The sequence below is a fragment of the Sander vitreus genome, chromosome 4, assembly GCF_031162955.1.
Source record: "Sander vitreus isolate 19-12246 chromosome 4, sanVit1, whole genome shotgun sequence".
NCBI classification, from domain to species: Eukaryota; Metazoa; Chordata; class Actinopteri; order Perciformes; family Percidae; genus Sander; species Sander vitreus.
Window position 1 is genome coordinate 19,082,014 of NC_135858.1, and position 27,940 is coordinate 19,109,953.

General features: G+C 42.8%; 1 protein-coding gene across 1 annotated transcript; it reads right to left on the bottom strand.

Annotated features, from left to right (window-relative positions):
* Positions 1–11: 11 nt before the first annotated feature.
* Positions 12–27,655, bottom strand: LOC144517058 (dual specificity calcium/calmodulin-dependent 3',5'-cyclic nucleotide phosphodiesterase 1B-like). The gene is made up of 14 exons (XM_078248861.1): positions 27,448–27,655; positions 24,262–24,375; positions 20,519–20,701; positions 19,971–20,037; positions 19,712–19,828; positions 19,188–19,328; positions 15,207–15,307; positions 12,902–13,027; positions 10,629–10,730; positions 10,300–10,420; positions 3,758–3,839; positions 3,397–3,514; positions 596–732; positions 12–202 (listed from the first exon to the last, which is right to left on the bottom strand). The coding sequence occupies exons 1-14, from the start codon at positions 27,498–27,500 to the stop codon at positions 105–107; spliced, it is 1,560 nt and encodes a 519-aa protein (XP_078104987.1). The 5' UTR covers positions 27,501–27,655; the 3' UTR covers positions 12–104.
* Between the last annotated feature and the right edge of the window lie 285 nt (positions 27,656–27,940).

Below are 27,940 nucleotides of genomic sequence, written 5' to 3' on the forward strand. Positions count from 1 at the left end.
CTCCCTCCGCCTCTCTCACTCATGACATAAGAAGGCATTGTGGTTTTGTTACACACAGTAATTCAGCATAACCTCAGTTAACCTTCCTAGAAAAAGTGTCCTTTCTACTGTTTTGAATCCGTAGTGGGGTCTTGCAGGGATTTTCCTGACAGCTCCTCTTGGCTGGATCTCTGCCCTTTCGTCACACTGGGGTCTGAAAATCCTGGAGGATATTGGAAAAGACATTGGAAAATGTTCTTAAACTGAATAGGAAACTGTTAATCTCCTCATGAGATCACAGTGAAATGAGTGTTGTAGATAACAAATCAAATCAGGGAGACTGAGCACATTTATGGAGCAGAGTGGCTTTGTCTCTGCCAAATCAGCCACACTGTCTAGAACAAAGATCGTTCATTCTGTGTGAGCACAGGTTGTCAAACCTTTCATGTGATCATTTTAGTTCTGGGTTTTTGCAAACATGACAGTAGAAAAGTAAAACCATTTCTCAGGATTGTTAAGTGATAAGCCCTGCTGTGATAGGTGTGACTTTACCATGTGCATATACAGTACATTCACAACATTAATGAGTGAAAGAATGAATGATTATGCAACATACCATTGGAGCCACTTTCCTTCCATTTGAGCTTGTTGTCTTCGGTGTGTCGTGTCCAAGTGGAGCGGAAGCTCACCAGCTCAGCTGTGATATGAGCGAGACTCCACTGCAGGCCTCTGGAGCTCTCCTTCCACAGATTACTGTTGAGAAAGAACAGTGCTCTCATGGCAGTACTTGTTTTTCCAGTGTTACCCCAATTCACCTTTCTTTCTTTCTTTCTTTCTTTCTTTCTTTCTTTCTTTCTTTCTTTCTTTCTTTCTTTCTTTCTTTCTTTAGTTTAGATAACTAGTACAGTGCTAGTGCAATGAGCTGATTGCTTGGCCCCCTGTATCGCTTTTTCCAGAAACACTGTACTCCAACATAAATTACCAACAAAACTCAGCAAAGATTGTTCTTGCTCGGGCTGTAACTTCTGGATATTCGGCAGTGTTGCCACAACGGACCGAATGGCTTTGCTCGCATCTTTCTCCGCCGCCATTACGAAACTACAACTCAAACTAGCGCACAACCTCGATGTCATCGTTCTCAGCCAATCCCTCTGTTTGCTGATTGGACCGGTAAAGATTTGGCCGGAGAAAACCCAAGAATATACCGCAAACCCAGAAAATGAAAACTGAGCGGAAGTACGTAGGAGGGCAGAGCCAGGCTAGCGCATATGTGGGGACACACACACAGAGATTCCTCGATTTATAGATAGATTGTGAGTTTATAGCATTCTTGTCTATTTAAAGATCTACATGTCTCTTAAAAGAATAATTCAACATTTTGGGAAATAAACTTATTTGCTGAGAGTTAAATAAGAAGATCAATATCACTCTCATATCTGTTTGTTAAATTAGAAGATACAGCCAGCAACCAGTTAGCTTAGCTTAGTATAAAGACTGGAAGCATGCTCATAATAATAATAATAAATAATAAATAAATAAATAAAACATGCTTACCAGGAAGTCACTATACATGGCCAAAGAATACCATATCATAACAGCCGGCAAAACCACAACAATCATTTTTATACTTCAGTCTTTGTACAGATAGAACAAATGAGATGTAAGGTGTTAATTATTGAGATTCAGAGGTGCTGATAGGCAGGTTTTTGAAACTTTGGATAGGGCCAGGAGAACAGTTGCCCCCTATATCCAGCATGAATGTACCTGGATACTGGACTCCGAAACGGTACCCATCCATTTCAATGAAAATGAATTGCCAAGCATATAAAACAAAAGCTTTTGATCTTAAGTTCTCCCGGGTTTGCTTCCACATTGTGCACATCCGTGTTTCTCCTGCTGGCCCCGCCTGCACGTTTCCACTCAGCACATAGACTTTAATTTGATATTAAAAAAGAGTATAAAGGGACTGTTCGTTATTTATTTCAGAGGCCGCCAGAGGAGTTTTGGGATCTTTAGTCAAAATAGACCTGACTCTCCCTTCACCAGCAATACATTTTGGATGACCCTCCAAATGAAAAAAGGGATGACCCTCCCCAACAATTCATTGATGCCTTCTGTACTGGTTTGCGCTTAGCAAAGACATAGAGATAGCCATTTTTTTTTTTTTACAACCATAACATATGTGACTAAACCTCTGCATTCTCATCTTACGCATCACACTCCTCTGTTATGGTGTGGTGGCCATTTCAGTAGATTTATTCACTAACATTGTTGTGGAAACGTCACATGAAATAAAACAATATAACATTGAGACCATTCAGCAAAGCACACTGGGTAATAACAAATTCAACACTGGTTGCAATGGACTCGTCACTAGGCTTCCTCAGTCATTGTATAGTAAAGCTGCCAAAACTGAACATTAGCCAAAACTGCATTTCTCAGACTAGCGTCAATTTGGGAGCTTGCATGCTACCACTCTTTCCTTCTCAAATGCCTTGAAAAGGCTGTGGTTTATACATATATATATATATATATATATATATATATATATATATATATAAATGTCACCAGTCAGGTATGGCTGCAGCCTGGAGACCTCCCGTCTCATGCCTTCCCGGCTTGGTGCAGTCCACAAAATTTGACATTTCAAAATAAAAGCTTGTGTCTGGTCTGTTATGTTTTCGTAAGGTGTTTTGGATGTTTTTGAACTAAACAGTATGGCAATCATGCTAATGAATACAATTATTTTTTCATCAGATGTCTTAGTTACAACACCAGGGAGCTAGCAAAGCAGTTTTGTGTTTATATGTGCGAGCAGGATTTATTCAGTTTGGGAAATCCCACGGTCTCTAAAGCTACAGTTCAAATTGTCTGGCTGACTACATAGGGAGGGACCCATCTGCTAGCGATAGGGGCCGAGACTGAGAGAGCTACATGGGGCTACATAGATAAATATGCACCAAACAAGCCACTTTGAAATGTTGCTGTTCTCATGAATACAAAAGTTGGGTAACCCTCCCCCCTAGACTACAAAAAATTGGATGACCGTCCCCTCAACAAAGAATAAAAAGACATGACACTCCCCTATTTTCCTCTGGTGGTCCATTCCATGAATACCAAATGGTCCCTAATTGACCTTGTTTGCATTTCGTGGTGTCCCTTCAATAGTTTTAGATGTCTCTTTTGTAAAGGTGGGCTGTGGAGACACTTTTGGGCCACAGGGAGTTTCTTAATTGCAATACAAGTGACCACCAGGGCAAATAATTAGCAAGGCTAAGTGGCGGCGCCATATTTAGCTCTTTATGCATCCATGGCTTCCAGTCTTTATGCTAAAAGACAAACCAACCAAATGTCGAACTAAAAAAATGTAGTATAGTTTACTAGCCTACAAGTACAATGCAATACACTGTATGTTACCTGTGTCTGTTGCAGGGGTCAGGTGGCCCTGGGTTCTCTTCCACCAATGGAATAACAATCTTTTCTGCCATGTCCGTCAGCAGAGAGAATGTAGGATACACAATAAAGTCTATGAAACCTGCAGAAGAAAAGAGTGCCGTATAAACATGTGAAAATAAAATGTTGCTGAGCGGTAAAATATGATTATTTTTTACACCAGTAAAGAAATTGAAATGTAATTCAGGGATTGTCAAGATGTCATATATTCCAAAGGAGTTTCATGACTTCACCAAACAAAAGTATGAATGGGAACTAAATCCTTTTTTATAGATTATCAGTGAGAAGAGGACTGAGTGAAAGACACATGTTTTGTGAGACATACCAATCTGAGACTCGGCTACCAGGGTGCCTTTTCGATCACACAGAGGAGAGAAGGGAAGGCCGAGCTCTGCCTCTCTATCACCCTCACAAAGATAGAAAGAGAGAGAGAAGATATCTTAAAGGGCATCCCACACGTCACCTGAAAATAACTTTTGAAAGGTTATTTAACTGCAATACTCGCCAAGACTTTTAAATTGTTCAAAGAATATCATGCTTTTGTTATTTAAGGTTACACAACACACATTAAAGAGCCTTTTAAAAAGATGTTTCTCACATCAAGAGAGTAGGGCTGCCTAACATCTGCTCTATTCTATTTTTTCTTTATTAAGTCCAGGCAGTGGAAATAGGAGAGGAGGACAGCACATAGAAACGTATTGCTGCATTTACTGGAAAGCCACTCAGTCAAAGTACCAGCCTCACAATACCAGCCAATCTGGCAGGAGTCAGTAGGCATTTGTTATAATAGCATTAGGTTGTAAGAATGCACAATTGACAATTCCTACACATGATTGGATAATTGCATCTCTTGCTGAGCTAAAGAATCACCCTCAAAGTAATCAGGGGAGGTGCCTCATGCTTCATCTATTCTCTATCCATAACAACTAGTCTTCAGACAAATACTGTACGTTATCAAACAATCTCATCTCAAGGTCCATTTAGCTGTTCTGAAGCTTTCAACTATATCTTATCAGAGTTTTACCAGTTGTCATGAAATTGTAGATTTTCAAATAGCCATTTTTAGAGCTTTTTAAAGAATTCTGATCCATGTAGCTTAAAAATATGTAAATAGTTAAAACATCTAATTCCATGGCAACTCCAGCTGCTGAGGATATCCTTATACTGTATTATCATAAGCTCCAAAACAGCTATTAAATAATCTTTGAGGTGGATATTCTTGTTTTTTGGTAAATACTGAGCTTCTCTGTAAACAGGAATATGTTATAATGTTGTCATATGTTATAGCGGACTTTCTTCAAAACTACTTATACATGTTTTTGTTCAGTAGCACTGAAGGTCATCAAACAACAAATATAATTTCCACTAACAATTAAATTCTCAGTCTTTTGTAACACTATGCACATAATAACAGAATCAAGTCTATTATTTAGAGTCAATTTTGGCTTTTTAAGTGCAATTATTTTGTCAAATTATGTTTCCAAGGTTAACAATAAATAAAAAAGTAATCCAACCTCAAACTTTCACAGTCTGTCTCTCCTTAAAGTATTTTACATTGTTCCCAAAGGTCAAGAATTAACTTCTAGGCTCAGTTTTTCATGAGGTTTGGAAGTTTTGATCACATTTCAACAAGCTCAAAATGTTTGGCGCATATCTGACCCAATCAGATGTATTTTTTCCCCAGCCTTAAATATTGTATACAATCAGACCATGTAAGATCTAGTGTGGCGTCAACTACACAAAGCAAATGTTCAATAAACCTTTCAAAGAGACTTTCCTCTCTCTGACTGTCTATGCTTCATACCTGAGGTGCTATTTATGTCGTTTTCTTTTGCTCTGACGCAATAAACCTCTTTGAAGGTTTCTCCCTTTCAGACTGAGTCATTTACAAAACTGCAGAGCTGTTATCAAACCCGTCAGATAAGAATAGAAGTAGGTAGGACATGAAAGAACAGAGTAGAAATGATGTGAAAGATAGTTACGTTATTGTAACTCCAGATTCTATGAGTATAGGCGTAGCCCTCTAAGCCACGCTATGGGTTTATCCCTTCACGCATGCGCAGTCATGAAGATTTTCTTTCCTGCCCTTGTGTACCGCTCGGGCTTCAACTATGTCCGCAAATACTGTATATAAACAGAGAGGACCCGTTGCTCTGCTCCCAACATAAGCTTTTTCTTCAGCTAATGTAACTGGAGCAGGTGGCCCGGATCTTAGAGGGCTACGCCTATACTCATAGAATCTGGAGTTACAATAACGTAACTATCGTTCTATTTCGTACAGGCTTCGCCCTCTAAGCCACGCTATGGGTTAGGGCGAAGCTGATGTAGTCAATGCCACCTGCGACCCAGAGCCCACAAGTGGAACATAGACTAAACTTTTTTCCCCTCACTGTCTCTCTCTCTCTCATGCACTGACAGTAGACTGTATCAGATAAGCCGTTATCTATGTAACGGAGCCTGCCATGGTAATGATTTGGCCTAGCTGGCTGTAAGGCCCAAGCCGAGAGTGCAGGCATGCATGATTGGTGAGGGTAATACATGATTGATAATTATGGGACGCCCGCGTTCCTCCCAGCCACCCAGAGTAGGGGGGGGGGGGGGAGGACCCCAGGCAGTACACATGCAGCGGCACATATCATGATTGTAGGCGTGCATGGTAGTGAGAGAGGATGTGTGATAGTGACAAAATATATACATATGTATATAGGGCTCATCATATATATATATATATATATATATATATATATATATGATACATATATACTACTACATATATACATGTACATATATATACATCATATACATATATGATGAGCCCTATATCAGTTGTCGTTGAGTGAGGATAGGACCGAGTGAGTCAGAGAGGGCTTGGACATATCCCGCAAATAGAAACGGATGAAAGGGCATGGAGACGCCCAAGAGGCCGCTGCGCAGATGTCGGCTACTGACATGCCTCTGAACAGAGCTGTTGATGCCGATAGTGCCCTTGTAGAATGTGCCCGGATGCCCTGGGGGGGCTCTGCCCCCTCTGTGTCATAGGCCTGGGTGATAGCCTCGCACAGCCAGTGAGACAGACACTGTTTTGACAGGGCCGCTCCTTGGGAGTGTTCCCTATAATGAACAAACAGCTGCTGTGTCCGCCTTATGTCCAGCGTGTGATAACACACGCACCGGGCACAATCGGTGGGAAACCTTCTCCGCGTCGTTGTTATGAGGCGGGGGGAAAAATCCCTGGAGGGAAAAAACCCTCGACCGAAAGAAATTTGTTAAAATTTTTGGTGTGAAAGAAGGGTTAGGCTGTAGGGTGGCTGCGCTCCCGTTGCCTCTAATGGAGAGACAGGACGGCAAAACTGACAGCGTGCATAAGTCGCTTGGCTGACGTCAGGGCAAGGAGAAGCGCCGTTTTTAGAGACAGCAACCTGAGAGGGGCTTCTGCCAAGGGCTCGAAAGGAGGCTTCCCCAGAGCTCGATGCACCAGGGTCAGATGCCATTGGGGTGTGAGAGAGCGCACGGCGGGTTTCTGTCGTCTGACCCCTTTCAAAAAATGCTTTACTAGGGGGTGCGCAAAAGCTGTTCTCTCTCCATAGCCTTCGTGGCAGGATGAAATGGCCGCTGCGTAGGCTTTGACTGTGGACAGAGCCAAGTCGTTATCTACCAATGTTTGGAGATAAGTCAACACAAGAGGCAGGAGACATGATAGGGGGTCTGTTTCCCTCTCCGTGCACCAGCGCTGGAAAGCGGACCAACGCGCCGCATAACACGCTGTTGTAGAGAGGGTTCTCGTGCTCTGAATAGTGCGCACCACGACAGGAGGCAAGCCTAACCTCTGCAAGCGTTCCCACTCAGCAGCCAGCCCCACAGTTGCTGGGTTATCACCGGGGGGTGGGATATCGCGCCGTCCAGCTGTGACAGGGCATCCTCGCGCCACGGCAATTGCCAGGGGGGACCCGCCAGCAGCTGGACCAGCGTCGGGAACCAGGATACGCTCGTGCGCTCCGGTGCCACCAGGATGACCGACAGATTCTCCTCCTGGATGCGTTCCTGGAGACGAGGGATCAGAGGGACCGGGGGAAAAGTATATAGGAGGGTTCTGGGCCAGGGATGGTGGGAGAAAGCGTCCACGCCGAGGGGTGGATTGTCCCGTGTGCTCAAGGAAAACCACAGAGCGCACTGTGTGTTTTCTCGTGAGGCGAACAGATCCACCTCCGCTTCCCCTTATGGGACGCCCGCGTTCCTCCCAGCCACCCAGAGTAGGCGGGGGGGGAGGACCCCAGGCAGGACACATGCAGCGACACATATCATGATTGTAGGCGTGCATGGTAGTGAGAGAGGATGTGCCCTGGCGATTTATGAACGCTGCTGCTGTAACATTGTCTGTACGTCAACATGCCTCCCCGCTACCACTGGGGTGAAGTGCTTTAAAACCTTCAGCACCGTGGACAGCTCCAGGCAGTTTATGTGTGGGAGAGGGGGAGGTGGCCATTCCCCTCCCACCACCTGTGATTCGCACATCCCTACACAGCCAGTGAGGGATGCATCCATGTACACTGTCACGTATGACGTCACCTTGCCCAGGGGAACCCCAGCTGACAAGGTCCGGGGGTTCCCCCAATATGACAGGTCTGACTACAGAGAAGGAAGGATGGTCAGTATTCGCCACTTGTGGCGTATGGGGTTGACATGCTGACGGAGGAACCACCTCTAGCTGTGGAAGAGCCGCCCTCCAAGAGCCGAGCAATCAAAATCGTTCCGCTCGGTGCAAATGGGATGTGACTGTCTGTAGGCAGGGCCCAAATAGTCCATCATGAGCTATGGGGCCGTACAGAAGCTCGCGTCTGATGTCAGTGGGTAGCTGTGTCATGTAGAGCCAGATGTTTTGCTGGGCCACAGTCTGCCACGCCATGACTCTGGACAACGCCACCGTGGACACCGTGGTCAGGGTGAGGATCGCGGTCATAGCTTTGCCAATCTCCGTGGCTAGCTCCAGAGGAAGAGCTCCCGGAGTAAAGGCCGTGGCGGAGACGGGGGAGGCTAGCAAAGCTATATTGTTCTGTGCCGCGAGACCCTGGGCCGCATACTGGTGTGACCGGTCAGTGACCTGAGCACATATCTGATCCTGGGGCGAAGGAGGCATAGGCTTCCGGTGGCTGAAAGAAGTGGCCTTCAGAAGCAGGATGGACGCCAGGCTCTGCTCCGGGGGGACCGAAGGGAAGCACGCTTCTGTGTCGCCTTGAACCCGAGTAAACGGGGCGTAGCGAAAGACGGGAGCCTTCAGTTTCCCGGGCTGGGAGAGCGTCTCTTCCACAAACGGCCGAAGCTCCGTGAAGCGCGGCCAGAGTGGAGCCCGTGAGGCCATTCCGGAGATGGGGAGAGCCGCAATGGGAGGGCATCGATCCCCGTTTCGAGGCCCAGTTCTCCAAGGGGGGAGGAGGCGTTATCCGAGGGAATCGAGCCATTGGACTCGTGCTTGTCGACAAAGCCTTCCTCCGGCGGATCCAGGGTGTTGTCGTATTGCCGTCTGTCTGCCCAGCTGCCATCCCCTTCCCCACTAGCCTGACACTCCAGAAAAGCTTCCGCCCGCCGGTTAAGCTCTTTGATGGCAGACGGATGCAGAACTGGCAGGAGGCGTCGGGGGTGAGAGCCTGACACTCCAGAAAAGCTTCCGCCCGCCGTTTAAGCTCTTTAGATGGCAGGCGGATGCAGAACTGACAGGAGGCGTAAGCGGCGCCAAGGCAGGTCTTACAGCGGGGATGGAGATCCGGCGGCAGGATGCAGCCGGTCCGGCAGGTGGGGCAGAGGCGAACACCGCTGGAAGTCGAGCTTGTCTTCATACTGCTAGCTTGAAGAAAAAGTGGGAGCAGAGCAACGGGTCCGCTCTGTTTATATACAGTATTTGAGGACATAGTTGAAGCCCGAGCGGTACGCAAGGGCGGGAAAGAAAATCTTCACGACTGCGCATGCGCGAAGGGATAAACCCATAGCGTGGCTTAGAGGGCGAAGCCTATACGAAATAGATCATACAGTACGTGAAGGTAACACGTCTCTTCACAATACTTCAGTGAAAGTTTTACACAGTACATAAGATCTGACGTCCACACTCATAGTGAAATGGTACTAATGAAAAACACTGAGACAAAAAAACTAATATTTAAATAATGCCTTTTTAGTAAAAAGACTGGTCTATATAATAGTATCCCTCCTTTTAACTGTTATATTTATCTACATAACTGTTAAGTCATATTTTCTATTAACTCTATGGCCCCACATGGTCAAAATATTGTCATTTCTCCAGTAGAGCTGGAACAATTAGTCAATTAAAAATTAGTTTTTCAAGAGAAAATTAAGTCAGGTCGTTTTTCTTTACATAAAGATATCTATTCTCTCTCTTTGTATGTGTGGTTAGGTAATTTGCTTAATTGAATATTTTACGTCTCTAAGAAAGGACAATGTAACTAATTACCACGTTATTTCTCTTTTTCTTAAACGTTGGTGTTTTAGAGGGGTTATGCGCCAAACTATTGGAAGTGCTGGTAGGCTGATTTTGTTACCCTTCGAGCAGATCCAGGCTAGCTGTCTCACCTTGTTTCCGTTTTATAACATAAGCTATGTTAACCTGCTGCCGGCTGCAGCTACATATTTCCTGTCCAGATTAAGAGTGGTGGCAATCTTCTCATCTAAACTTGGCAAGAAAGCAAATTTTCTATTCCTTTAACCAAGTCTAATGATTATGCATTTTAACTTCAATCTTATTTTCTTTTGGGTTCGACCATATTATTGAACAATAGTCTATGTCTGTGGACAAAACAATAAGAGAAGAGAAGTAGAGAAAGAGTCACATTGTCAGCTGAGGTCTATTCGAGCTCCTACCTGCCTGAAAAACTCCTCCATCAGGGCTTTGGTCCAGCGAGAGTGCAGCGCCCAGGGCTTGGATGGATGGCTTATGTCAGCCGTGTGGAGTAACAGGGACAGTGCTTTGGGCTTATCAATCCTGTCGGAGAAAGCATAATGCACTTGTTTTTGTTGCCGTGTTGTGCGTCTCAGACATGTCTAATGACATGGCTGGCATGACACTAATTTGCCTATCTGCCTGTTGTGCAGGGTGTTTGATTCAGTGAAATCTGCTCTCAACATTTTATTTTATGACCTCTTGATTGTGCACCACAGCGTGAACAAGCAGCACAGTCCATTAGCATTACCGTTCTTGTTGCTGTAGACAGGATTTCATCCCTTTGACTTGGAGTAGGTGGGAGGACATGTCTGTGGACAACACCATCTCTATAACAAGTGATCGCAGCTCCCTATAAACAAAAACACACAGAGACACACAGTTTTCTAGTTGCCCTTCGATTACAGGAAGTAACTGTACAGAGTAAAAACAGCAAACTCATTGCGGTAATCTTTTTAGATTTCCTGATGGATTTTCTTGTTCCCATGGTAACCCTGACTGCTAGAAAAGCCCAGTATACAGTATGCTGCTGGTGTTTATCTTTGGTGATATCTGCAGAGCTGCTTCCATTAATAAAACACATAGGCTACTGTAACTGTGATATGTAAAGCACGAGTATAAAAACAGTTTGAATATTTTCTCATCACAAACTGTGTTTTCAGTGTAGAAATGGATTGTTGACACTATATATATATATATATATATATATATATATATATATATATATATATATGAGTGTAGCTCACTGACTACATCTCTGATTGTTAGTTATAGTGCAGTAAGAGGGACAGTGACTCATTTACTTTTCCATTGCTGATTATTGAATGAATCACCAAACATAAATAGTAACATGATCTTTTAATGACATTTTATCTTAAAAAGGTCAGAGGTCAGCAAGAGGAGCAGCCTTGTAGCTTTGGTAAGGACTTAAAGTCTCATTTAAGGACAAATTCATGCTTGGCAGATAATTGCCCTCACTGAGTCCCCTTCTGTCCCCCTTCTGTCAATATGTCACCCTGCGGCCATGTGAAATCCACCAACACAATTAGACCATTCAACTACTTTTATTTCGAATGATTGGGCTGCCATTATTCTATGTTTTTCTTATTGTCAAACAATCTCATGAAAAGACCCAAACCAACCATGCATTAGTCTCAATACTTTTAGACTACTGTGTTTGTGACAATCAGCCCCAAATACATTCTTTCAAACTGAAGTTGTAAATCTTTAAACAAAAAAATAGGTCACAAATGTATAGTTTCATTTTTATAGGCTAAATATAAAAAAAAGAAAAGTATGTAATGTATGTATTTATTTATATAGCCCAATATCAATATAAAGTACAAGTTTGCCTCAAGGGGCTTTGACCAAAACAGCTGGACACTGTAGTTACTGGCAAAAGTTACTCAAACAGGAGTAAATAGTTCATTTGTTCTGAACTATTTTCAGCTGTGGATTAATACACAAGTATAGTGCTTAAGTGCTCTTGTGAGTATTAGCAGTGCAGCAACAGGACGGTGTGGGATTGATACAATATAAACCACAGTGGCCATGCTCATAATGGTTTTTAATCCTCAGAGGTCTAAGGGCATTTCTCGATTTTTACACATCCTCTCAAATTCACCTTTTAAAGAACCCAGTTAACAGCAAGGCTAAAAAAATAAGAACAAGAAAACAGAGCATATTCTAGAGCTTTATCTTTTAAAAAATATGTTCTTGGATTTTGGCAAATATCTTCCATTGCTTGCTATACAGGAAGTGCTATGATTGACTTTCGTCTTGTTGTACAAACCTTGAAAGGTTATTGGCCAACATTTCTCATCTCTTTCTATTTTAGAAGTGAGTTTCTCAGATTGACCTTTGACAAAAAGGTAATGGTTGGTTGCATTCAGCTGTGTAGTCATGTAGGTGGAGATCAGAAGGGTTTTCCAAGAAAAAAAGCTTGTCATGCCATTTGTTCAAAATGCATCCTGGTCTATTGGGTTTATTTTAATTATCTCTGCCTATTCTATGATGTATTTACCTCTGGTTTGATCATTTGGGCAAAATACTGAATCATAATGAAACCTTAACTCTTTAATTATTTGGATATTTAGTTTCAAATGGCCAAAAAAACCTTCAACAGATAAAGTTGATAAATTGAAGATAAACAAAAAACAATGAACTGTGCAAAACACAATAAGAATCAACATAAAATGGTTGAGTGTTTTACCTGACATATTTAGTTCACATCCAATTGTATTATAACTTTCTTGCTACTACTGTCATGCCAACACTGTTTGCTGCTGCAGCTCCCACCCAAACCTAATAGTATTTTAGGTTATTATTCTAGATGTGACTAATATTTCATGTTCATGTATGTGTTTATTAGGGGGGTTAGGTCTCCCAGCAGAACCCTTGTTGCTGCTTGGAGTCAAATTTCTTGGACTGGCCAAATTTTCAATAAATGGCCAGTCCAAGTGTCTCTAACTGAACCAAAAATAAGAAATACAATTTTAGATGGTAGAAATATAGTTGTCTTACATCCATTCCTCTCTTGTCAAGTTAGTGAAGATGTTCATGTGGTCATCCTGCAGCAGGCGAAATGCTGCACTCAGGTGATGGCTTTCTTGTACCGACCGATCATTGTAGATCAATGCAAACTCTGACCTGACAGACAGACAGTTAAAGAGCTAGATTTAAGTAGGCTACACCAGCACAGAGAAGAGAAAGAGAGTCTACAGAGTGAGTCTGGGTGTGACTATGCATAGTTGTACAATTCTGTAGTGTGAAGGGAGGAGGTGAGAATGAGATAGCCCTCAGGGAGTAATTTGAGCACTATGACTGTAGGTCTGTAATGAAGAATCTGAAATGCTGAAGAGGTAGTGGGATGTGATTAAAAACTGGCACTATGTGGGTATTAATGACTCAATAAGTAATTAACTAATTTCTCAATCAGGCCTTCTGGGTCCACTCATTTGCATAATCTACTTTATTAGCCTGTTTAAATTGGTAACAAGTACACTCTTAAAAGTTTTCCACCTAGTGATTATTTTGTTAAACCAAACATAAAATAAAGCACTTTTAAAAATGTAGTCAAAGAAAACATTCAGTTGTGTGTAAAATGGTCTTTTGGGGGCTGTTTAAAAACATTTGTTGATAGTTTCATCCTTCACAGAGAGAATGGCCATGGTCAGTTTGAAATCATGATGGTTACAATGGTTTTTAATAATGACAACATTTAATGATGGGGAAAAAAAATATTTTACTGATCTGTAATTTTCAAATACCTTTAATTTGCTAGGAAGGTGATGTACTGGTAAAAACTATATGTATACTATAATTTGGCTGTCAATTGGAAAGCTTTCCCCATCCCCTGAGGGAGGGGGCATTTTAAATAAACTACTGAACAAATTGAATCATGTGGTCTAAATTAATTTATCTATTCTAGTCTTCTATGGTGTTTTCTCAGATGTTTGATCCATGATTTGTTATTATGTACTGTATATTTATATATGCTTTAGCAATATGGCATTGGCTACAGATGTCAGCAACACCCAGAACCTGTCCATCCTGTGAGAAGCAGCTGTTAGCAAAGCTGTAGGCAATACAAACTCTTCCTCTCCTCTTCTTACTCTGAAGAAGATATGCTGATATGATTTATGGTGAAACATTAGTTATTGCACCTTTCTAGCATTTAAAACCTTTACTATAACTTCCAGATCTCATCTTAACTAGTTTGTCTTGAGTTTATAAGGACTTTTTGATTTCCAGGGGAATTTCCTTGAAATAACTTCTCAATCTAAACCAAAATAAATATATATATATATATATATTCTTAATTGGTCACTGGAAACTTGAAGGCCAGCTGAGCTGCTGTGCTTGACTAACATATTTATGCTAGCACTTGATTTTAATCAATGAGTAAATTGGAAATGTACCAATTTAACAGTCACCTTTTACCCTACAATTACCACAAAATGACACCGTCTTTCATGAGGAGTGTTCATATGAATTACCAGTCACATATCAGCCCTTTTTTAGGAAATTATAGAAAGCTATACCATATACTATAAAATAAAGCCAGAAACTACCATGGCTCTTTGGGGAATAAAAATTCCCCTTTTGGATATACATACAATATAAAACTTCAAATGCAATCCAGTCTAGTCCAGCAGCATTATCCACAGGTTCAGTTAGAGCTTCAAAGCTTTGAGGATCCCAATGCTGCACAACATGAAGCTGTTTATTTAGTCATATTTTGGAGAAATGTTCAGTGTTTGCAGCACAGTCGGACAGTGGAAAAGTGCATACTGCTGCAGGTGTGGTTTGAAAGGTTGCTATGGACATTTTTGATACGTTAAAACTTATAACCCCTGGAATTAATTGTAACCAACATAAATTTAAGCGACAGCTAATGTTCTTCAAGAAGTAAGAAATCATTTTCAGCCTATAGAAGGTGAGTGTTTGACACTGAGAAGATATGTTTTGGGTAGAGTACAACTTTAAGACTGTTGACTGTAGATTCAGCAAATAAGACTTGCTCTCTTATTGTGGACGATTACTGTATATACCCAAAATAAAGCATGATGATGATAATAGTGATGGGTGCCAAGAGACCGCGTTCTTCAGTTCTCCAATGTGGAAAATCAACATCTAAAAATACTGTGTTCCCTCCATGAAAATGTGTTTGCTTTAGAGTCCGTTATGCCCTCTTTCTAAAAGTGCATTAAAGAAACACTAGCTTACTATTCCTACATTCCCTGACTTACCATTACCAATTTCGTATATATAGCTGGTTCTTTGTAAGACATTCTTTAATGAAACATGTTTTAGAAAAATAGCTTACTTTGTGTGGATGTGAAAGTTGTTTGTGGTTCCCGTGTGTTCATAGTCATGGATGGCTGCAGCAAATAGTGACGCCATCACCTCAAGCTCTGTCAGCCAGTGCTTTAGAGTAACGAGACAAAAAAAATCAAAATAAAAACATACTTTATGTGTAGCACGGTGAACATACAGTTGGATTTAAAGGCTGAGGATTGTTGTTCTTATTGTCAACAAATCCTGAAAAAACTAACAATAAATTGGGCCAACAATACGTTAAGCTTTAAAGTGTAACTCTCGCCAAAATGCAGCCTAGGGTCTTTTTGTGAATGTACCCGAGTCAAACTTTCGTTTAAAAGCATATTTAGGACAGAATCGCCACTTTTAACATTTACCGTATTTTCGTCTCACTGCTAACGTGATCTGCTTAAAACCTTTCTTTTTAGTAAACTCTGGGTACACAAACAATGTTGTCAGTGCTTTCGTTAAGGTGTAGAGCCCCTGGTGATACTTCGAGCAAAGTTTCATGTTGTGTCGAGCCTTCTTAGTGTTATAAAAATAGCTATTTTGAGGCTCTCTGGGAACCATCACCTTATCGTGGTGGAGAGGTTTGTGTGTCCCTATGAACCTGAGGGCTGTGTTGTCTGGAGCTTTGTGCTCCTGGTAGGGTCTCCCAAGGCAAAGTGGTCTCAGGTGAGGGGCCAGACAAAGAATGGTTCAAAAATCCTATGAAAAATTGAGGAAGGGATGAAGTGACCCTGCCCGGAGGAAGCCCGGGGCCCCCGTCTGGAGGGCTCGTCAGCGAGCGTCTGGTGGCCGGGTTTGCCACGGAGCCCGGCCGGGCACAGCCCGAAAAAGCTACGTGGCGGACATCTCTCCATCCCATGGGCCCACCACCTGTGGGAGGAACCGCTGGGGTCGGGTGCGCTGCCACATGGGTGGCAGTGAAGGTCAGGGGCCTCGACGGACCAGACCTGGGCAGCAGAGGCTGGCTCTGGGGACATGGAATGTCACCTCTCTGTGGGGGAAGGAGCCGGAACTTGTGCGGGAGGTGGAGCGCTACCAGTTAGATCTGGTGGGGCTTACCTCTACGCACAGTCTTGGTTCTGGAACCATACTCCTGGATAGGGGTTGGACTCTTTTGCCCCTCGGGTTGTGGGGGGGAAAACTCTGACCGTTGTTTGTGCATATGCACCAAACAAGAGTTTGGAGTATTCGGCCTTCTTGGAGACCTTGAGTGGAGTCCTGCATGGGGCTCCAGTCGGGGACTCCATAGTTCTGCTGGGGGACTTGGGTCGCACGTGGGTAATGATGGAGACACATGGAGAGGCGTGATTGGGAGGAACGGCCTCCCTGATCTAAACCAGAGTGGTTGTTTGTTGTTGGACTTCTGTGCTAGTCATGGATTGTCTATAACGAACACCATGTTCGAACATAGGGATGCTCATAAGTGTACTTGGTACCAGAGCACCCTAGGCCAAAGGTCAATGATCGATTTTATAATCGTTTCATCTGATCTGAGGCCATATGTTTTGGACACTCGGGTGAAGAGAGGAGCGGCGCTGTCAACCAATCACCATCTGGTGGTGAGTTGGGTCAGGGGGTGGGGGAAGACTCTGGACAGATCTGGTAAGCCCAAACGGGTAGTGCGGGTAAATTGGGAACGTCTGGAGGAGGCCCCTGTCCGACAGACTTTCAACTCACACCTCCGGCGGAGCTTTTCGTGCATCCCTGTGGAGGCTGGGGGCATTGAACCCGAGTGGACAATGTTCAAAGTTTCCATTGCTGAAGCTGCGGTGAAGAACTGTGGTCATAGGGTCTTAGGTGCCTCAAGGGGCGGTAACCCACGAACACCGTGGTGGACACGGGTGGTCAGGGAAGCCGTCCGACTGAAGAAGGAGTCTTTCCGGGTTATGTTATCCCAGACGACTCTGGAGGCAGTTGCAAGGTACCGAAGGGCCCGAAGGGCTGCAGCCTCTGCCGTGAACGAGGCAAAGCAGCGTGTGTGGGAGAAGTTCGGAGAAGACATGGAGAAGGACTTTCGGTCGGCACCAAGGTGCTTCTGGAAAACCGTTCGCCACCTCAGGAGGGGGAAGCGGAGAAACCATCCAAGCTGTGTACAGTAAGGATGGGACGCTGTTGACCTCAACTGAGGAGGTAATAGGGCGGTGGAAGGAGCACTTTGAGGAACTCCTAAATCCGACTAATACGCCCTCTATGGTAGAGGCAGAGCTGGAGGATGAGGGGGGATTGGCATCAATTTCACTGGTGGAGGTTGCTGAGGTAGTTAAACAACTCCACAGTGGCAAAGCCCCAGGAATTGATGAGATCCGTCCAGACATGCTTAAAGCTCTGGGTGTGGAGGGGTTGTCTTGGTTGACACGCCTCTTCAACATTGCGTGGAAGTCTGAGACGGTGCCTAAGGAGTGGCAGACCGGGGTGGTGGTTCCCCTTTTTAAAAAGGGGGACCAGAGGGTGTGTGCCAATTACAGGGGTATCACACTTCTCAGCCTCCCGGTAAAGTCTACTCCAAGGTGCTGGAAAGGAGGGTTCGGGTCGATAGTCGAATCTCAGGTTGAAGAGGAACAATGCGGATTCCGCCCTGGTCGTGGAACAACGGACCAGATCTTTACTCGCAAGGATCCTGGAGGGAGCCTGGGAGTATGCCCAACCAGTCTACATGTGTTTTGTGGATCTGGAGAAGGCGTATGACCGGGTGCCCTGGGAGATACTGTGGGAAGTGCTGCGGGAGTACGAGGTGAGGGGGTCTCTTCTCAGGGCCATCCAATCTCTGTACGACCAAAGCGAGAGCTGTGTCCGGGTTCTCGGCAGTAAGTCGGACTCGTTTCAGGTGAGAGTTGGCCTCCGCCAGCGCTGCGCTTTGTCACCAATCCTGTTTGTAGTATTTATGGACAGGATATCGAGGCGTAGTCGGGGTGGAGAGGGGTTGCAGTTCGGTGGGCTGGGGATCTCATCGCTGCTTTTTGCAGATGATGTGTTCCTGATGGCATCATCGGCCTGCAGACCTTCAGCACTCACTGGATCGGTTCGCAGCCGAGTGTGAAGCGGCTGGGATGAGGATCAGCACCTCTAAATCGGAGGCCATGGTTCTCAGCAGGAAACCGATGGAGTGCCTTCTCCAGGTAGGGAATGAGTCCTTACCCCAAGTGAAGGAGTTCAAGTACCTTGGGGTCTTGTTCGCGAGTGAGAGGGTGAGAAGCTCAGTTATCCGTGAGGAGCTCGGAGTAGAGCCGCTGCTCCTTTGCGTCGAAAGGAGCCAGTTGAGGTGGTTCGGGCATCTGGTAAGGATGCCCGAACCAGTGGTTCCAGGCATGTCCAGCTGGGAGGAGGCCTCGGGGGAGACCCAGGACTAGGTGGAGGGATTATATCTCTAACCTGGCCTGGGAACGCCTCGGGATCCCCCAGTCGGAGCTGGTTAATGTGGCCCGGGAAAGGGAAGTTTGGGGTCCCCTGCTGGAGCTGCTACCCCCGCGACCCGACCCCGGATAAGCGGATGAAGATGGATGGATGGATGGATATTTTGAGGCTAGCATAAAAGTGCCCCTATTACTCCCATTCAAAAGGCCATTTGACCGAAAAACGAATATATGGTCAATCTTAAAAGTGGCGATTCCGTCCTAAATATGCTTTTAAACGAAAGTTTGACTCGGGTACATTCACAAAAAGACCCTAGGTTGCATTTTGGCGAGAGTTACGCGTAGAGTTAACACGGTAGGACTATTTTTCAATGACTCCCATGTTTGGTGATGGCGCTTGTAGTCTTAGTTAGCCACTTGTTTGCAACTGTCTTTTTAAAAAAAATGTAAAAGCTTCAAAATTCATGACGTAAAAAAACAAGGGAACCGGAAATGCTAACTCATTTCTGGGTTTTAGAACTCATTCCTGCAATTCTCTATTAGGACAATATGCAGAAATACAAGCATCATCTTTTAAAAATGCAAAAGATAAATCCAAAAACAAATGTATTCAAGTGAGCCCAGTGTACCACGAGTCCAGAGCGCAGCAGCAGGCAGTGCAGTGTCTGAGTCACATCAGCAGCATGGACGTGGCTGTGGTAGGGGTTGTTGTGTTTGCAGTATCCTCTCTCCAGTGCAGACAGGAACTCTGTCAGACACAAGATGGGGATCTGCAAAGTGCATCACATAATCATTTAAGTCAAAGTCCTGTTGGAAAATCTAAGTTTATGTCAACAATTAAAGCTAAAACAGCCTGAATGTTGCAATAAAGTTGTGGCTGGGACTGACAGGGTTTACAGTATGAAGAATGTGATTTGCATAAAAATAATTTGGCAACACATTGTTCCAAATTGATAATAAAACCCATATGCCTGATAATATCTGCAATTACAACACACATTTCTCACAAAGGCAGAAGTTACAAGGGCAGTAATGATCATATTACTGTAAGATTTTCCTCCAAAACACTGACATTCTTGCCTTTCTATCGTAACATATTGTATGGGAAGTGCACTATATATATACTGTTCATTAAAATCCATAGTTAAACAACCTTAAAACGGCTGTTGAGGCCATATCTGGTGATCAGTTCAAAAAACAGAGATCGTAGAGCGTGATCAGAGCTGGCTGAGTTCAGAGCAAACACATCAAAACTCCAGCGGTCAACATCCTGAGGAGAAAAAGGCAAAAGTAACAGCATTACTGATGCATACTTGTATACATACATTCATACGACCCCTATTGTGTTGTCCGATTTATAACACAAACACATGACATGCGGAAAGATTTACATATGATCAGACAAAGCTTACCCTGAGGCAGTTTACGACCGTTGCAGGTTGGTCTGGCATGGCTGCCGTGTAGGCCCTCTTGAACATTCTGAAATAATGCAATGTTTATGTTGAGTTCAGTTACAGTTCAGATGTTGACACTGTGCAGTGAACTCGTTTTAGGAGCTGTTTATATAAATCCTCCAAAGTCCCTGTCCCCTGTGGAAGGATGTTTTAAAGAGAAAAGGAGGCTGATGTTTCACAGTCCAGTGCAGCAGTCTGAGGCTGTGATAGTATAAAACACTGTACAGTATGAGCTTATATTAGAGTTATAGTACAGACATGGAGATCAGTCATTTAATTCCAATATATAGAGTTTTACAGTATGATATTATAGTTCACTTATTTTATTGTATTTAAGTCTCATAAATAAAACAAATAGCTGTATGACTCGCTCTGTTTCTTTTCTGCTGCAGTTGCGCTGTTACAGACAAGTAATAAACATCCTGACAAATCATACAGGCCTTGTTTAAAAACTCATAATCTTAAAATCTGAAATAGAGACAAAATTAACCTATGTTTTATTTTACCTCTCCACAAATATCCCAGCCTGCACTGCATGCACAATGCTGCGGAACTTGGGCTTCTCGTCTGAGCGTCGTACAGGCCGCCGAATCCTCTGGGTGAAGGTGGACGCCAGCCAATCAGTGACCTCTGAAGGCACGCCATCTGACTGCAGCTGCTGTAGGTCATCCTCGGTCTCGAGACACTGTCTGAGAGAGACAACACGCATACCCACAAACAGCGATTTTTAGAAAGACAGTATGAAAACACAGAGAAATAGACGAATACTGGATTAATGCACTATGGGATCAGTCCCTGTGTCCAAAATCACTTACGAGTGCACAGTATTTACTGTCCATCATTTTATTTTGAGTGTCAGAATTGAGTGTTCATTTGTGAGAGTGTACATTTCTGCACTATATAGCACGTATAGAACAAACCAGTAGATACAGAGCTGGAACCCAAGAAAAAAGAAGCATAGAAAGATTCTATCGATATTGACAATAGTGATCACCATATGACAATTCTACAAAGAGTTCTGTGACTTAAGATACAAATCTCGTCTGTTTACAGTGGTTGTATGTGTAAACACATTAGTTAAAGTATGGAACAATAAAATGTCATAGGGGCTGTTTTCTTGAAATTATAAAAGTGATTTATTGTGGGTGGTCTAGACTTTGCTTTGAATGCCCATTTGTGCAAGATTCATAATTTTCTATTGACATTTTGGCACCTTATAATCAGTGTTACGCTGATATTTACATGTGGAGTTGTGCAAAGGAAAGCAGTCCATAACTGCTTTTATTTTTCATTAAGTACATGTTTTCGAATAAATAAAAAGTCATATTAGTTTGGTATGGGGCGTAGCCTCACAACCCCCTTTGTGGGTTTCCTTCGGATGCTCCAGTTTCCATACCTTGCACCAGAGATGGGGACTTGAGTCTGAGACTCGGACTCGAGTGGCACTTAAGTCGCACAAACAGCTGACTTCAGACTTGACTTGCGACTCGACCCAAAAGACTTCAGACTTGACTTAGACTCGAGCTTCGAGACTCGTCAACAACCTGTTTTCATGCAATTATTGCTTTTTAAATCTAAATTCATTCATGTATTTCTATTTTCGTTTATTGGCGCATATACGTTGGGGAAACGTATGACGAGCTGCATGTCCCCTGCCCTTTGCCATAATGTGCAACGTAACGCATGCACTATGCCTATGTGCGCGCACTCACATAAATGCATTGACGATGGCGACACCAAGTCCTCCTGGAGTTGTGCCTTTTGTCATTAGTTTTGCTTTCAATAACTTCGTAAACAGTGGCAGTAAGCGAACAGCTACATACAAGGTGTGTGGCACCAAGATAAATGATGCCGGATCAACAACGTTGAACTTCATCAGGCATCTCAAAACGCACCCAAATAGGTCAGCCACTTGCTAATGTGAAAGAGACGTTACATTTAGCAAATATTGTCACAGGAAACAAGCTAAACATCAAACTAAACAAGTGTTGCGCAAAGTGTTGCGCAAAGTGTTGCCTCTCGCAGGCAAATTGTATCTTTATAGTTGTATCCTATGGAGTTATGTTCTTATCTTTATTCAAGAGCGCATTCTTTCGATATTCCTATCTCTATTCAAGAGCACATTCTTTAAATTTGAGAGCATTTCTCAGTGATATTACATTCAGATTTTGTAATTATTTCCCTCAAAACCTTGCTCTCACACTCAAATAGTCACTGCTCGTGCTTGGATTTGCTTTGCTTGTGCTCAAACTTTGTGCTTGGACTCAGATATGTTGTTCCGTGGACAGATTTTCTGCTCTCAGCTTTGGCCCTTCTCCTCGCACTCAGCCTGATTCTGAGCGCTTGCAGATCTCCTCTCAGATCGCTCCTGCGCGCTTGGATTTTTTTGCGTTACAACACTATCAAAATTCCACAACCAATAGAATGCCAGGTGTAGTGTTGACCAATGAAATGATCCCTGCCCCGTTCAGGGTGTGTTCGTTTATGTTAGAACGTCCGTTGTGGACGGCTCTTCTGTAACCATGTGTCTGTAACCAAGTTTATTAACCCCCGTAAACGGGAGAAAGCTTTGAAATGGGACATATCAAGCTACGTACACAACTATGAGGGTGAGTAACATAAATGTAGCACATAGCCATAGCTAGCCTAGCTTGATGTCCGTAAACAAATAGCTTTTCTTTATACCGGTAGTTTAGCTAGCTAGATTGAATGACATATGACGGACAGTATGTGTGTATTTACAACTGGTATTCAATGACCCCACTTTGTATTTTTTCCTCGTTTGGTTAACCATGTTCCTGGAGATTTGGCACTTAGTGTGAGAGCAAGGTTTTGAGGGAAATTATTACAAAATCTGAACGTAATATCAGTGAGAAATGCTCTCAGATTGAAAGAATGCGCTCTTGAATAAAGATAGGAATATACCTGCATATGTATCCATATGATGTGACAGACTTAGGTTAAAATTTCACCAGGTTGTTATTAAATAGCAATACAGAAAGTATCAGTTTTCACATGTTTGCACCATGGTTGGTGTATTAACTTTCAATACAGATGTTTCCCTCAAACTTTGAACACTGAAAAATGTGATGCATGATGAGGTTGGGCTGTACTGCCAGTTAGTAACACAGACAAACATGTATTCTTTGGTGCAGATACCAAAATGTTGAAAAATACAGTTATGAAATTGAAACAGAGTTCTAAATTTGTGTTTCTTCAAATTGCATTGCAGTAGACGCAATGAAGTTATCCTACAACTGATTTTGCAAGATTTTGATACTGTATGGATGGTAGCTACAGGACATGCTTTGAATTCATAAGATTTAACAATACAGTGTTAGGGACAAATCAGATGGCCAGAGACTTGAGAATTGACTTGGACTCGTGGCAAAAGACTTGAGACTTGACTTGAACTTGCCCCTCAAAGACTTGAGACTTGACTTGGACTCAAGGTCAAAGAGTTGAGACTCGACTTGGCCTCCAAAGAAATGACTTGGTAACATCTCTGCCTTGCATGGCAGCGCTGCCTGGAAGGATTAAGGTTAGGGTTAGGTGCCTTGAAGTCGACGGTTGCAGCGCTGCCTTGAAGTCAACGTTGGGGGCTTAAAACACCACCAAGCGTAAATTGGTGACTCTACATGGCCTGTGGGTGCAGTCTGGCCCACTGTATGAACAGTGCGGGTATAAAGGCTGACATCCTCCCCTTCCACTATGTATTTTGCTAGGGCACCGTCGCTGCATCCAGGACTTAGCGGTGCCCAAGATGATTGTGATTGGTTTAAAGAAATACAAGCAAGCCAGAACGTTTTTTACCCCTATACCAGAATGTTAACTCTTGCAGCCAGCTTTAGCAAACCATACTTTAGCGCTGCCATTGACACAGCGTTGTGGAAATAGGTTGGCAATGCGAATCTACTGTGTGAATGTGAGTCTGAGTGGTTGTCTGTCTAAACATGTATGTGTCAGCCCTGTGACTGGCGACCTAATCAGGTTGTACCCCACTTTGTGCCCAATGTGAACTGAAATGGGCTCCAGCCCCCTGCGACCCTGCTAAGGATAAATCGGTATTGCTGTAAAGGATTAATATTAGTTCTAATCTTTTCATTACCATTTGGCTCTTTTTTGGGGGCCTTTATGCCCATTTGGGCCTTTGTGCAAGTTCAAAGTAATGAACTGTTCACTGAAATAACTAAAAGAGCTGGTATAAAAAAAGAAAATGTCAACATCATATTATTCTACTATATCTTACCTTGTTCCATCGAGGTAAACTGCCTCCAGTAACGACGCTGTGAAATCCAGATTCTTTTTGATTTCTTGAAAGTCGACATCTGTCTCATCCAGCTGCTTCAGCATGTTTCTCAGCCTGAAAGGAAACACAATCATTTATTTGGACGTCAACGCAAAAATATGAAATGGCATGTGCCCTTTTTGAGAGTACTGGAACTGCTGTTTTCACCTCTTCAAACAGCAATCGCCAAGAGGTGGTGGTGTGAAAATGGTTGGAAAGTTACACACCACTACCAACGTTTCTTATATTAGATCCTATGGAGGATCTCAAGGGACACTGAAATAGAGCATTTCTTTATTTAATTTCTAATTGTACATTAAAAACAGGAATTAATAAATTGGTTTTCAAATCTATTAAGTAATCCATTATTGAATGGAGACCCAGGACTAGGTGGAGGGATTATATCTCTAACCTGGCCTGGGAACGCCTCGAGATCCCCCAGTCGGAGCTGGTTAATGTGGCCCGGGAAAGGGAAGTTTGGGGTCCCCTGCTGGAGCTGCTACCCCCGCGACCCCGACCCGGATAAGCGGATGAAGATGGATGGATGGATGGATTATTGAATATAGGAACTATAAATCAAACTTAAAATAGTAAATAAATACATAATTTAAAAATAAATGAATGAATTCCTTAATAAAACCGAGCATTTAAAAATCAATTTGAAAATGCAGTTTTAAAAACAGAAATAAATTATTGAGTTCGCAAACCAAATTAAGAATAGAGCTTTTAATAAGGCATTTGAAGGGGCAATTCCTTTTCTCATTTTCGAATAAATTTCCTTGCTGCTTATCCTTATTCAATTCTAAATTTGATTTGCAAAATCATTTTGCCTGTCCATTTAGCCTTACCGTGACACTTGGGGGCCTTGTGCTGGTAATGTAAAATAATGCAAATTAGCAGAGGAACAAACTCACTGATTGGCTAACACCTGGCATATCATATAGTATGACATAGATTGTGGGAAGGAAAGGTGGTAAAGGAATTTTAAGCACCAAAACAGAAAAAGAAGAATCATGGCATAACACAATAAATGCCATAATCATGACTATTATTATGACTAATGTATAGTTGGCCCAAGTCATGACTATGTCGGCAGTAATGTCCCAATGAACTATGAGTACGCTATGACGACGTTGCTTCAGCTGAGGGAAAACTTTAGAAGAGGCTATTCCGTCCAGGTTTGATGAAATGGAGAATTTCATTCGACAGAGGGGTTACATTTCTTCTTGGCACCTAAACAGTGCCCGGAACGAAAGATTCTATGGAAAGTTTAAAGTTTAATCTGGAAAATCTTTTTACAGTTCCTCTATTTAACAATGGATTAATCAATGGAATTGAAACCCAATTTAATAATTCCTGTTTGTAATGATCACACTGGGTACAGCAATAAAAGTTATAGCTCCAGAAAAAAGTCAGTCAGTTTGAACAAACTGAGGACTATGTTTGATATAAGCTTTTTAAACACAGCTCTATAAATTGACAGCATGTATCACTGAGTGAGTGAAACAAGGTAAGAGGAGTGCTTTAACAGATTGAGAAATCCTCCTGAAAGGAAAGAGTTCATTTGGAAGTGTTTTAAATGCCAAGCTGTCCAAAGAAAGCCAGTGGCAAAAAAGCATCATTAGTGGCAAATTTTCCATGAGAGGAAAATTTCCCATGGTTAAAGTCTTATGTAACCCACATTGTGTCCAATTGGGCTCCATGAAAAATTATGTTTTTGAGTTTATAAGTCTTGGCCACATTCTGATCTTGTCTGAGAACATGTTGCTCAATCTGAAACTTTTAATCCAATTATATGAGAGAACTAGTGTGACAGAATAGATCTCCTGCAGCTTAATGAAAAGCAAATGCTTGCAGCACATGTCAGTTACAGTGTTACCCACCTGCAGTGTGTTAATGTAATCTTATCATGGCAATAAATACAAAAGCATAATACAGCTCTGATGAACAATCTCACCCTTAGTTTATAGACATGTCATTCTTAAACTTTGATTGGATTTTATTTTCTCTGTGGCCATTTGAAAAATAGATTTATTTGATCTGAAAACACATTTGTGCCACAGATCATTTCTCTAAAACATTTTGGTATGCTGCGTGTACGCTGCCCTGACCAAAATGATTGTGTTCAAACTGCGCCAGGCCATGCTGCGGAGCCAACTCATGGGGATGAGACGCTCACAGCTTTTCAAGTGTTTATCACGCTGGCAAGGGCTTTCAAAAGCTGTTGAGTCATAAAAATAGCATGCATCTGAATGCCACTGCTCACTTTTAATCTCAAGTAATCTTTCGTGATAACACAGTCTTTTTTGTTTCAACTGTTTGCAGTAGAAGAGCCTCTGACAGAACGTTTACAGGAAATGACTCGTCAAGTGCACTTGTGAAACTTTGTTTACAGAGAGAAATGACAAATCTTCCTTTGGCCAGGCTTTGTTGAATCTACACACTGCATAGTATCATCCTTACTTGGTGAAAAGTGTGGAAGACTTTGAATGGTGTCAGCTTTGTCAGCACAAATCTCTAAATAGATTTCTGTCTGCGTAGATTCCATTGAGAAAAAAAGTAACCAAAAACTTAAACCCACATCAGATCATATCACCATAAAAGTACTATGTATTGACGCTAGTAAATATTGACTACATTAACATGAGAAATGTGTGAATTTATGTCAAAAAAAAGAGGCTTCGAGCTCTGAACCCTGCAGACACTAATGCATCCATGTGTAAACCAAAACAAAACACATGACCCAACATCTCTGCAGCACATTTCCTCCCACAAAAAAGCATAGAGTAACATGAGTGTTCACACAATCACTTGAAGCACACACACACACATACACACACACACACACACACACACACACACACAATCAATCGACAGAGGGCTGCTGCATTGTCACTCATCACTGTGCTGCACAGGGTTTATTTTTTGACTCACATATTTCCATTGCTGCAAAACAAAAAATCTCCAACATCAGAATGTGATCCAGACAGCCTTATTGCACCCAACAGTGATCAATAATTTTAAATTTAAATATATAGCATGTTTGCTAAGTCCTTCAGCCTTATTTATGCAGTCACAGGAAGGCTGAACATGTAGGTAACTATAATAACTATAATATCATCTGTACTTATTTTAACCCTGTCTTACCTAGAGATGGGGATCTGCAGACGTTTCTTACGGATTCGCACCAGTTCAGCCATTCCACACTCAAAATGTGCCCTAATGGACCCCAGAGTTAAATAAAAAATCACAGGATGAAAAAAGGAACGTTTTGCAGAGAAGTTGTAAGCAGAAAAGTTCTCCAAACCACCAATGCAAACTTTGTGTGTCCTGAGACAGACTTCTGTTTCAACAGCTCTCCCACCCACTTCTGGGGGGACCTACTCCACTTTACTCTGATTGGTTAGGCAGGCCCAAACTGTGTGTGTGTGTGTGTGTGTGTGTGTGTGTGTGTGTGTGTGTGTGTGTGTGCGTGTCTTTGTCAGTGAGTGAGTGAGTGTTTGTGTATATGTGTACACCCGTTGTGTGAAGTGTGAGTGAGTTGACCTCACACACTAATGAAGTGTTGACTTCGAGGCTTTCAAGCCACGTGTACTCAAATCCCGAATGAGAATTTTCCACCGCAGCCACAAATTAGGGA

Bases quoted from the DNA above. Each gene is read 5' to 3' on its own strand.
- LOC144517058 (XM_078248861.1), bottom strand. From the start codon at position 27,500: ATGGCTGAACTGGTGCGAATCCGTAAGAAACGTCTGCAGATCCCCATC. The intron at 24,376-27,447 runs GTAAGACAGGGT...GTTTCCTTTCAG, and splicing joins CTGCAGATCCCCATCTCTAG to GCTGAGAAACATGCTGAAGC. The intron at 19,329-19,711 runs GTTGTTTAACTA...TGCACTTTGCAG, and splicing joins GCCTCAACAGCCGTTTTAAG to ATCCCCATCTTGTGTCTGAC.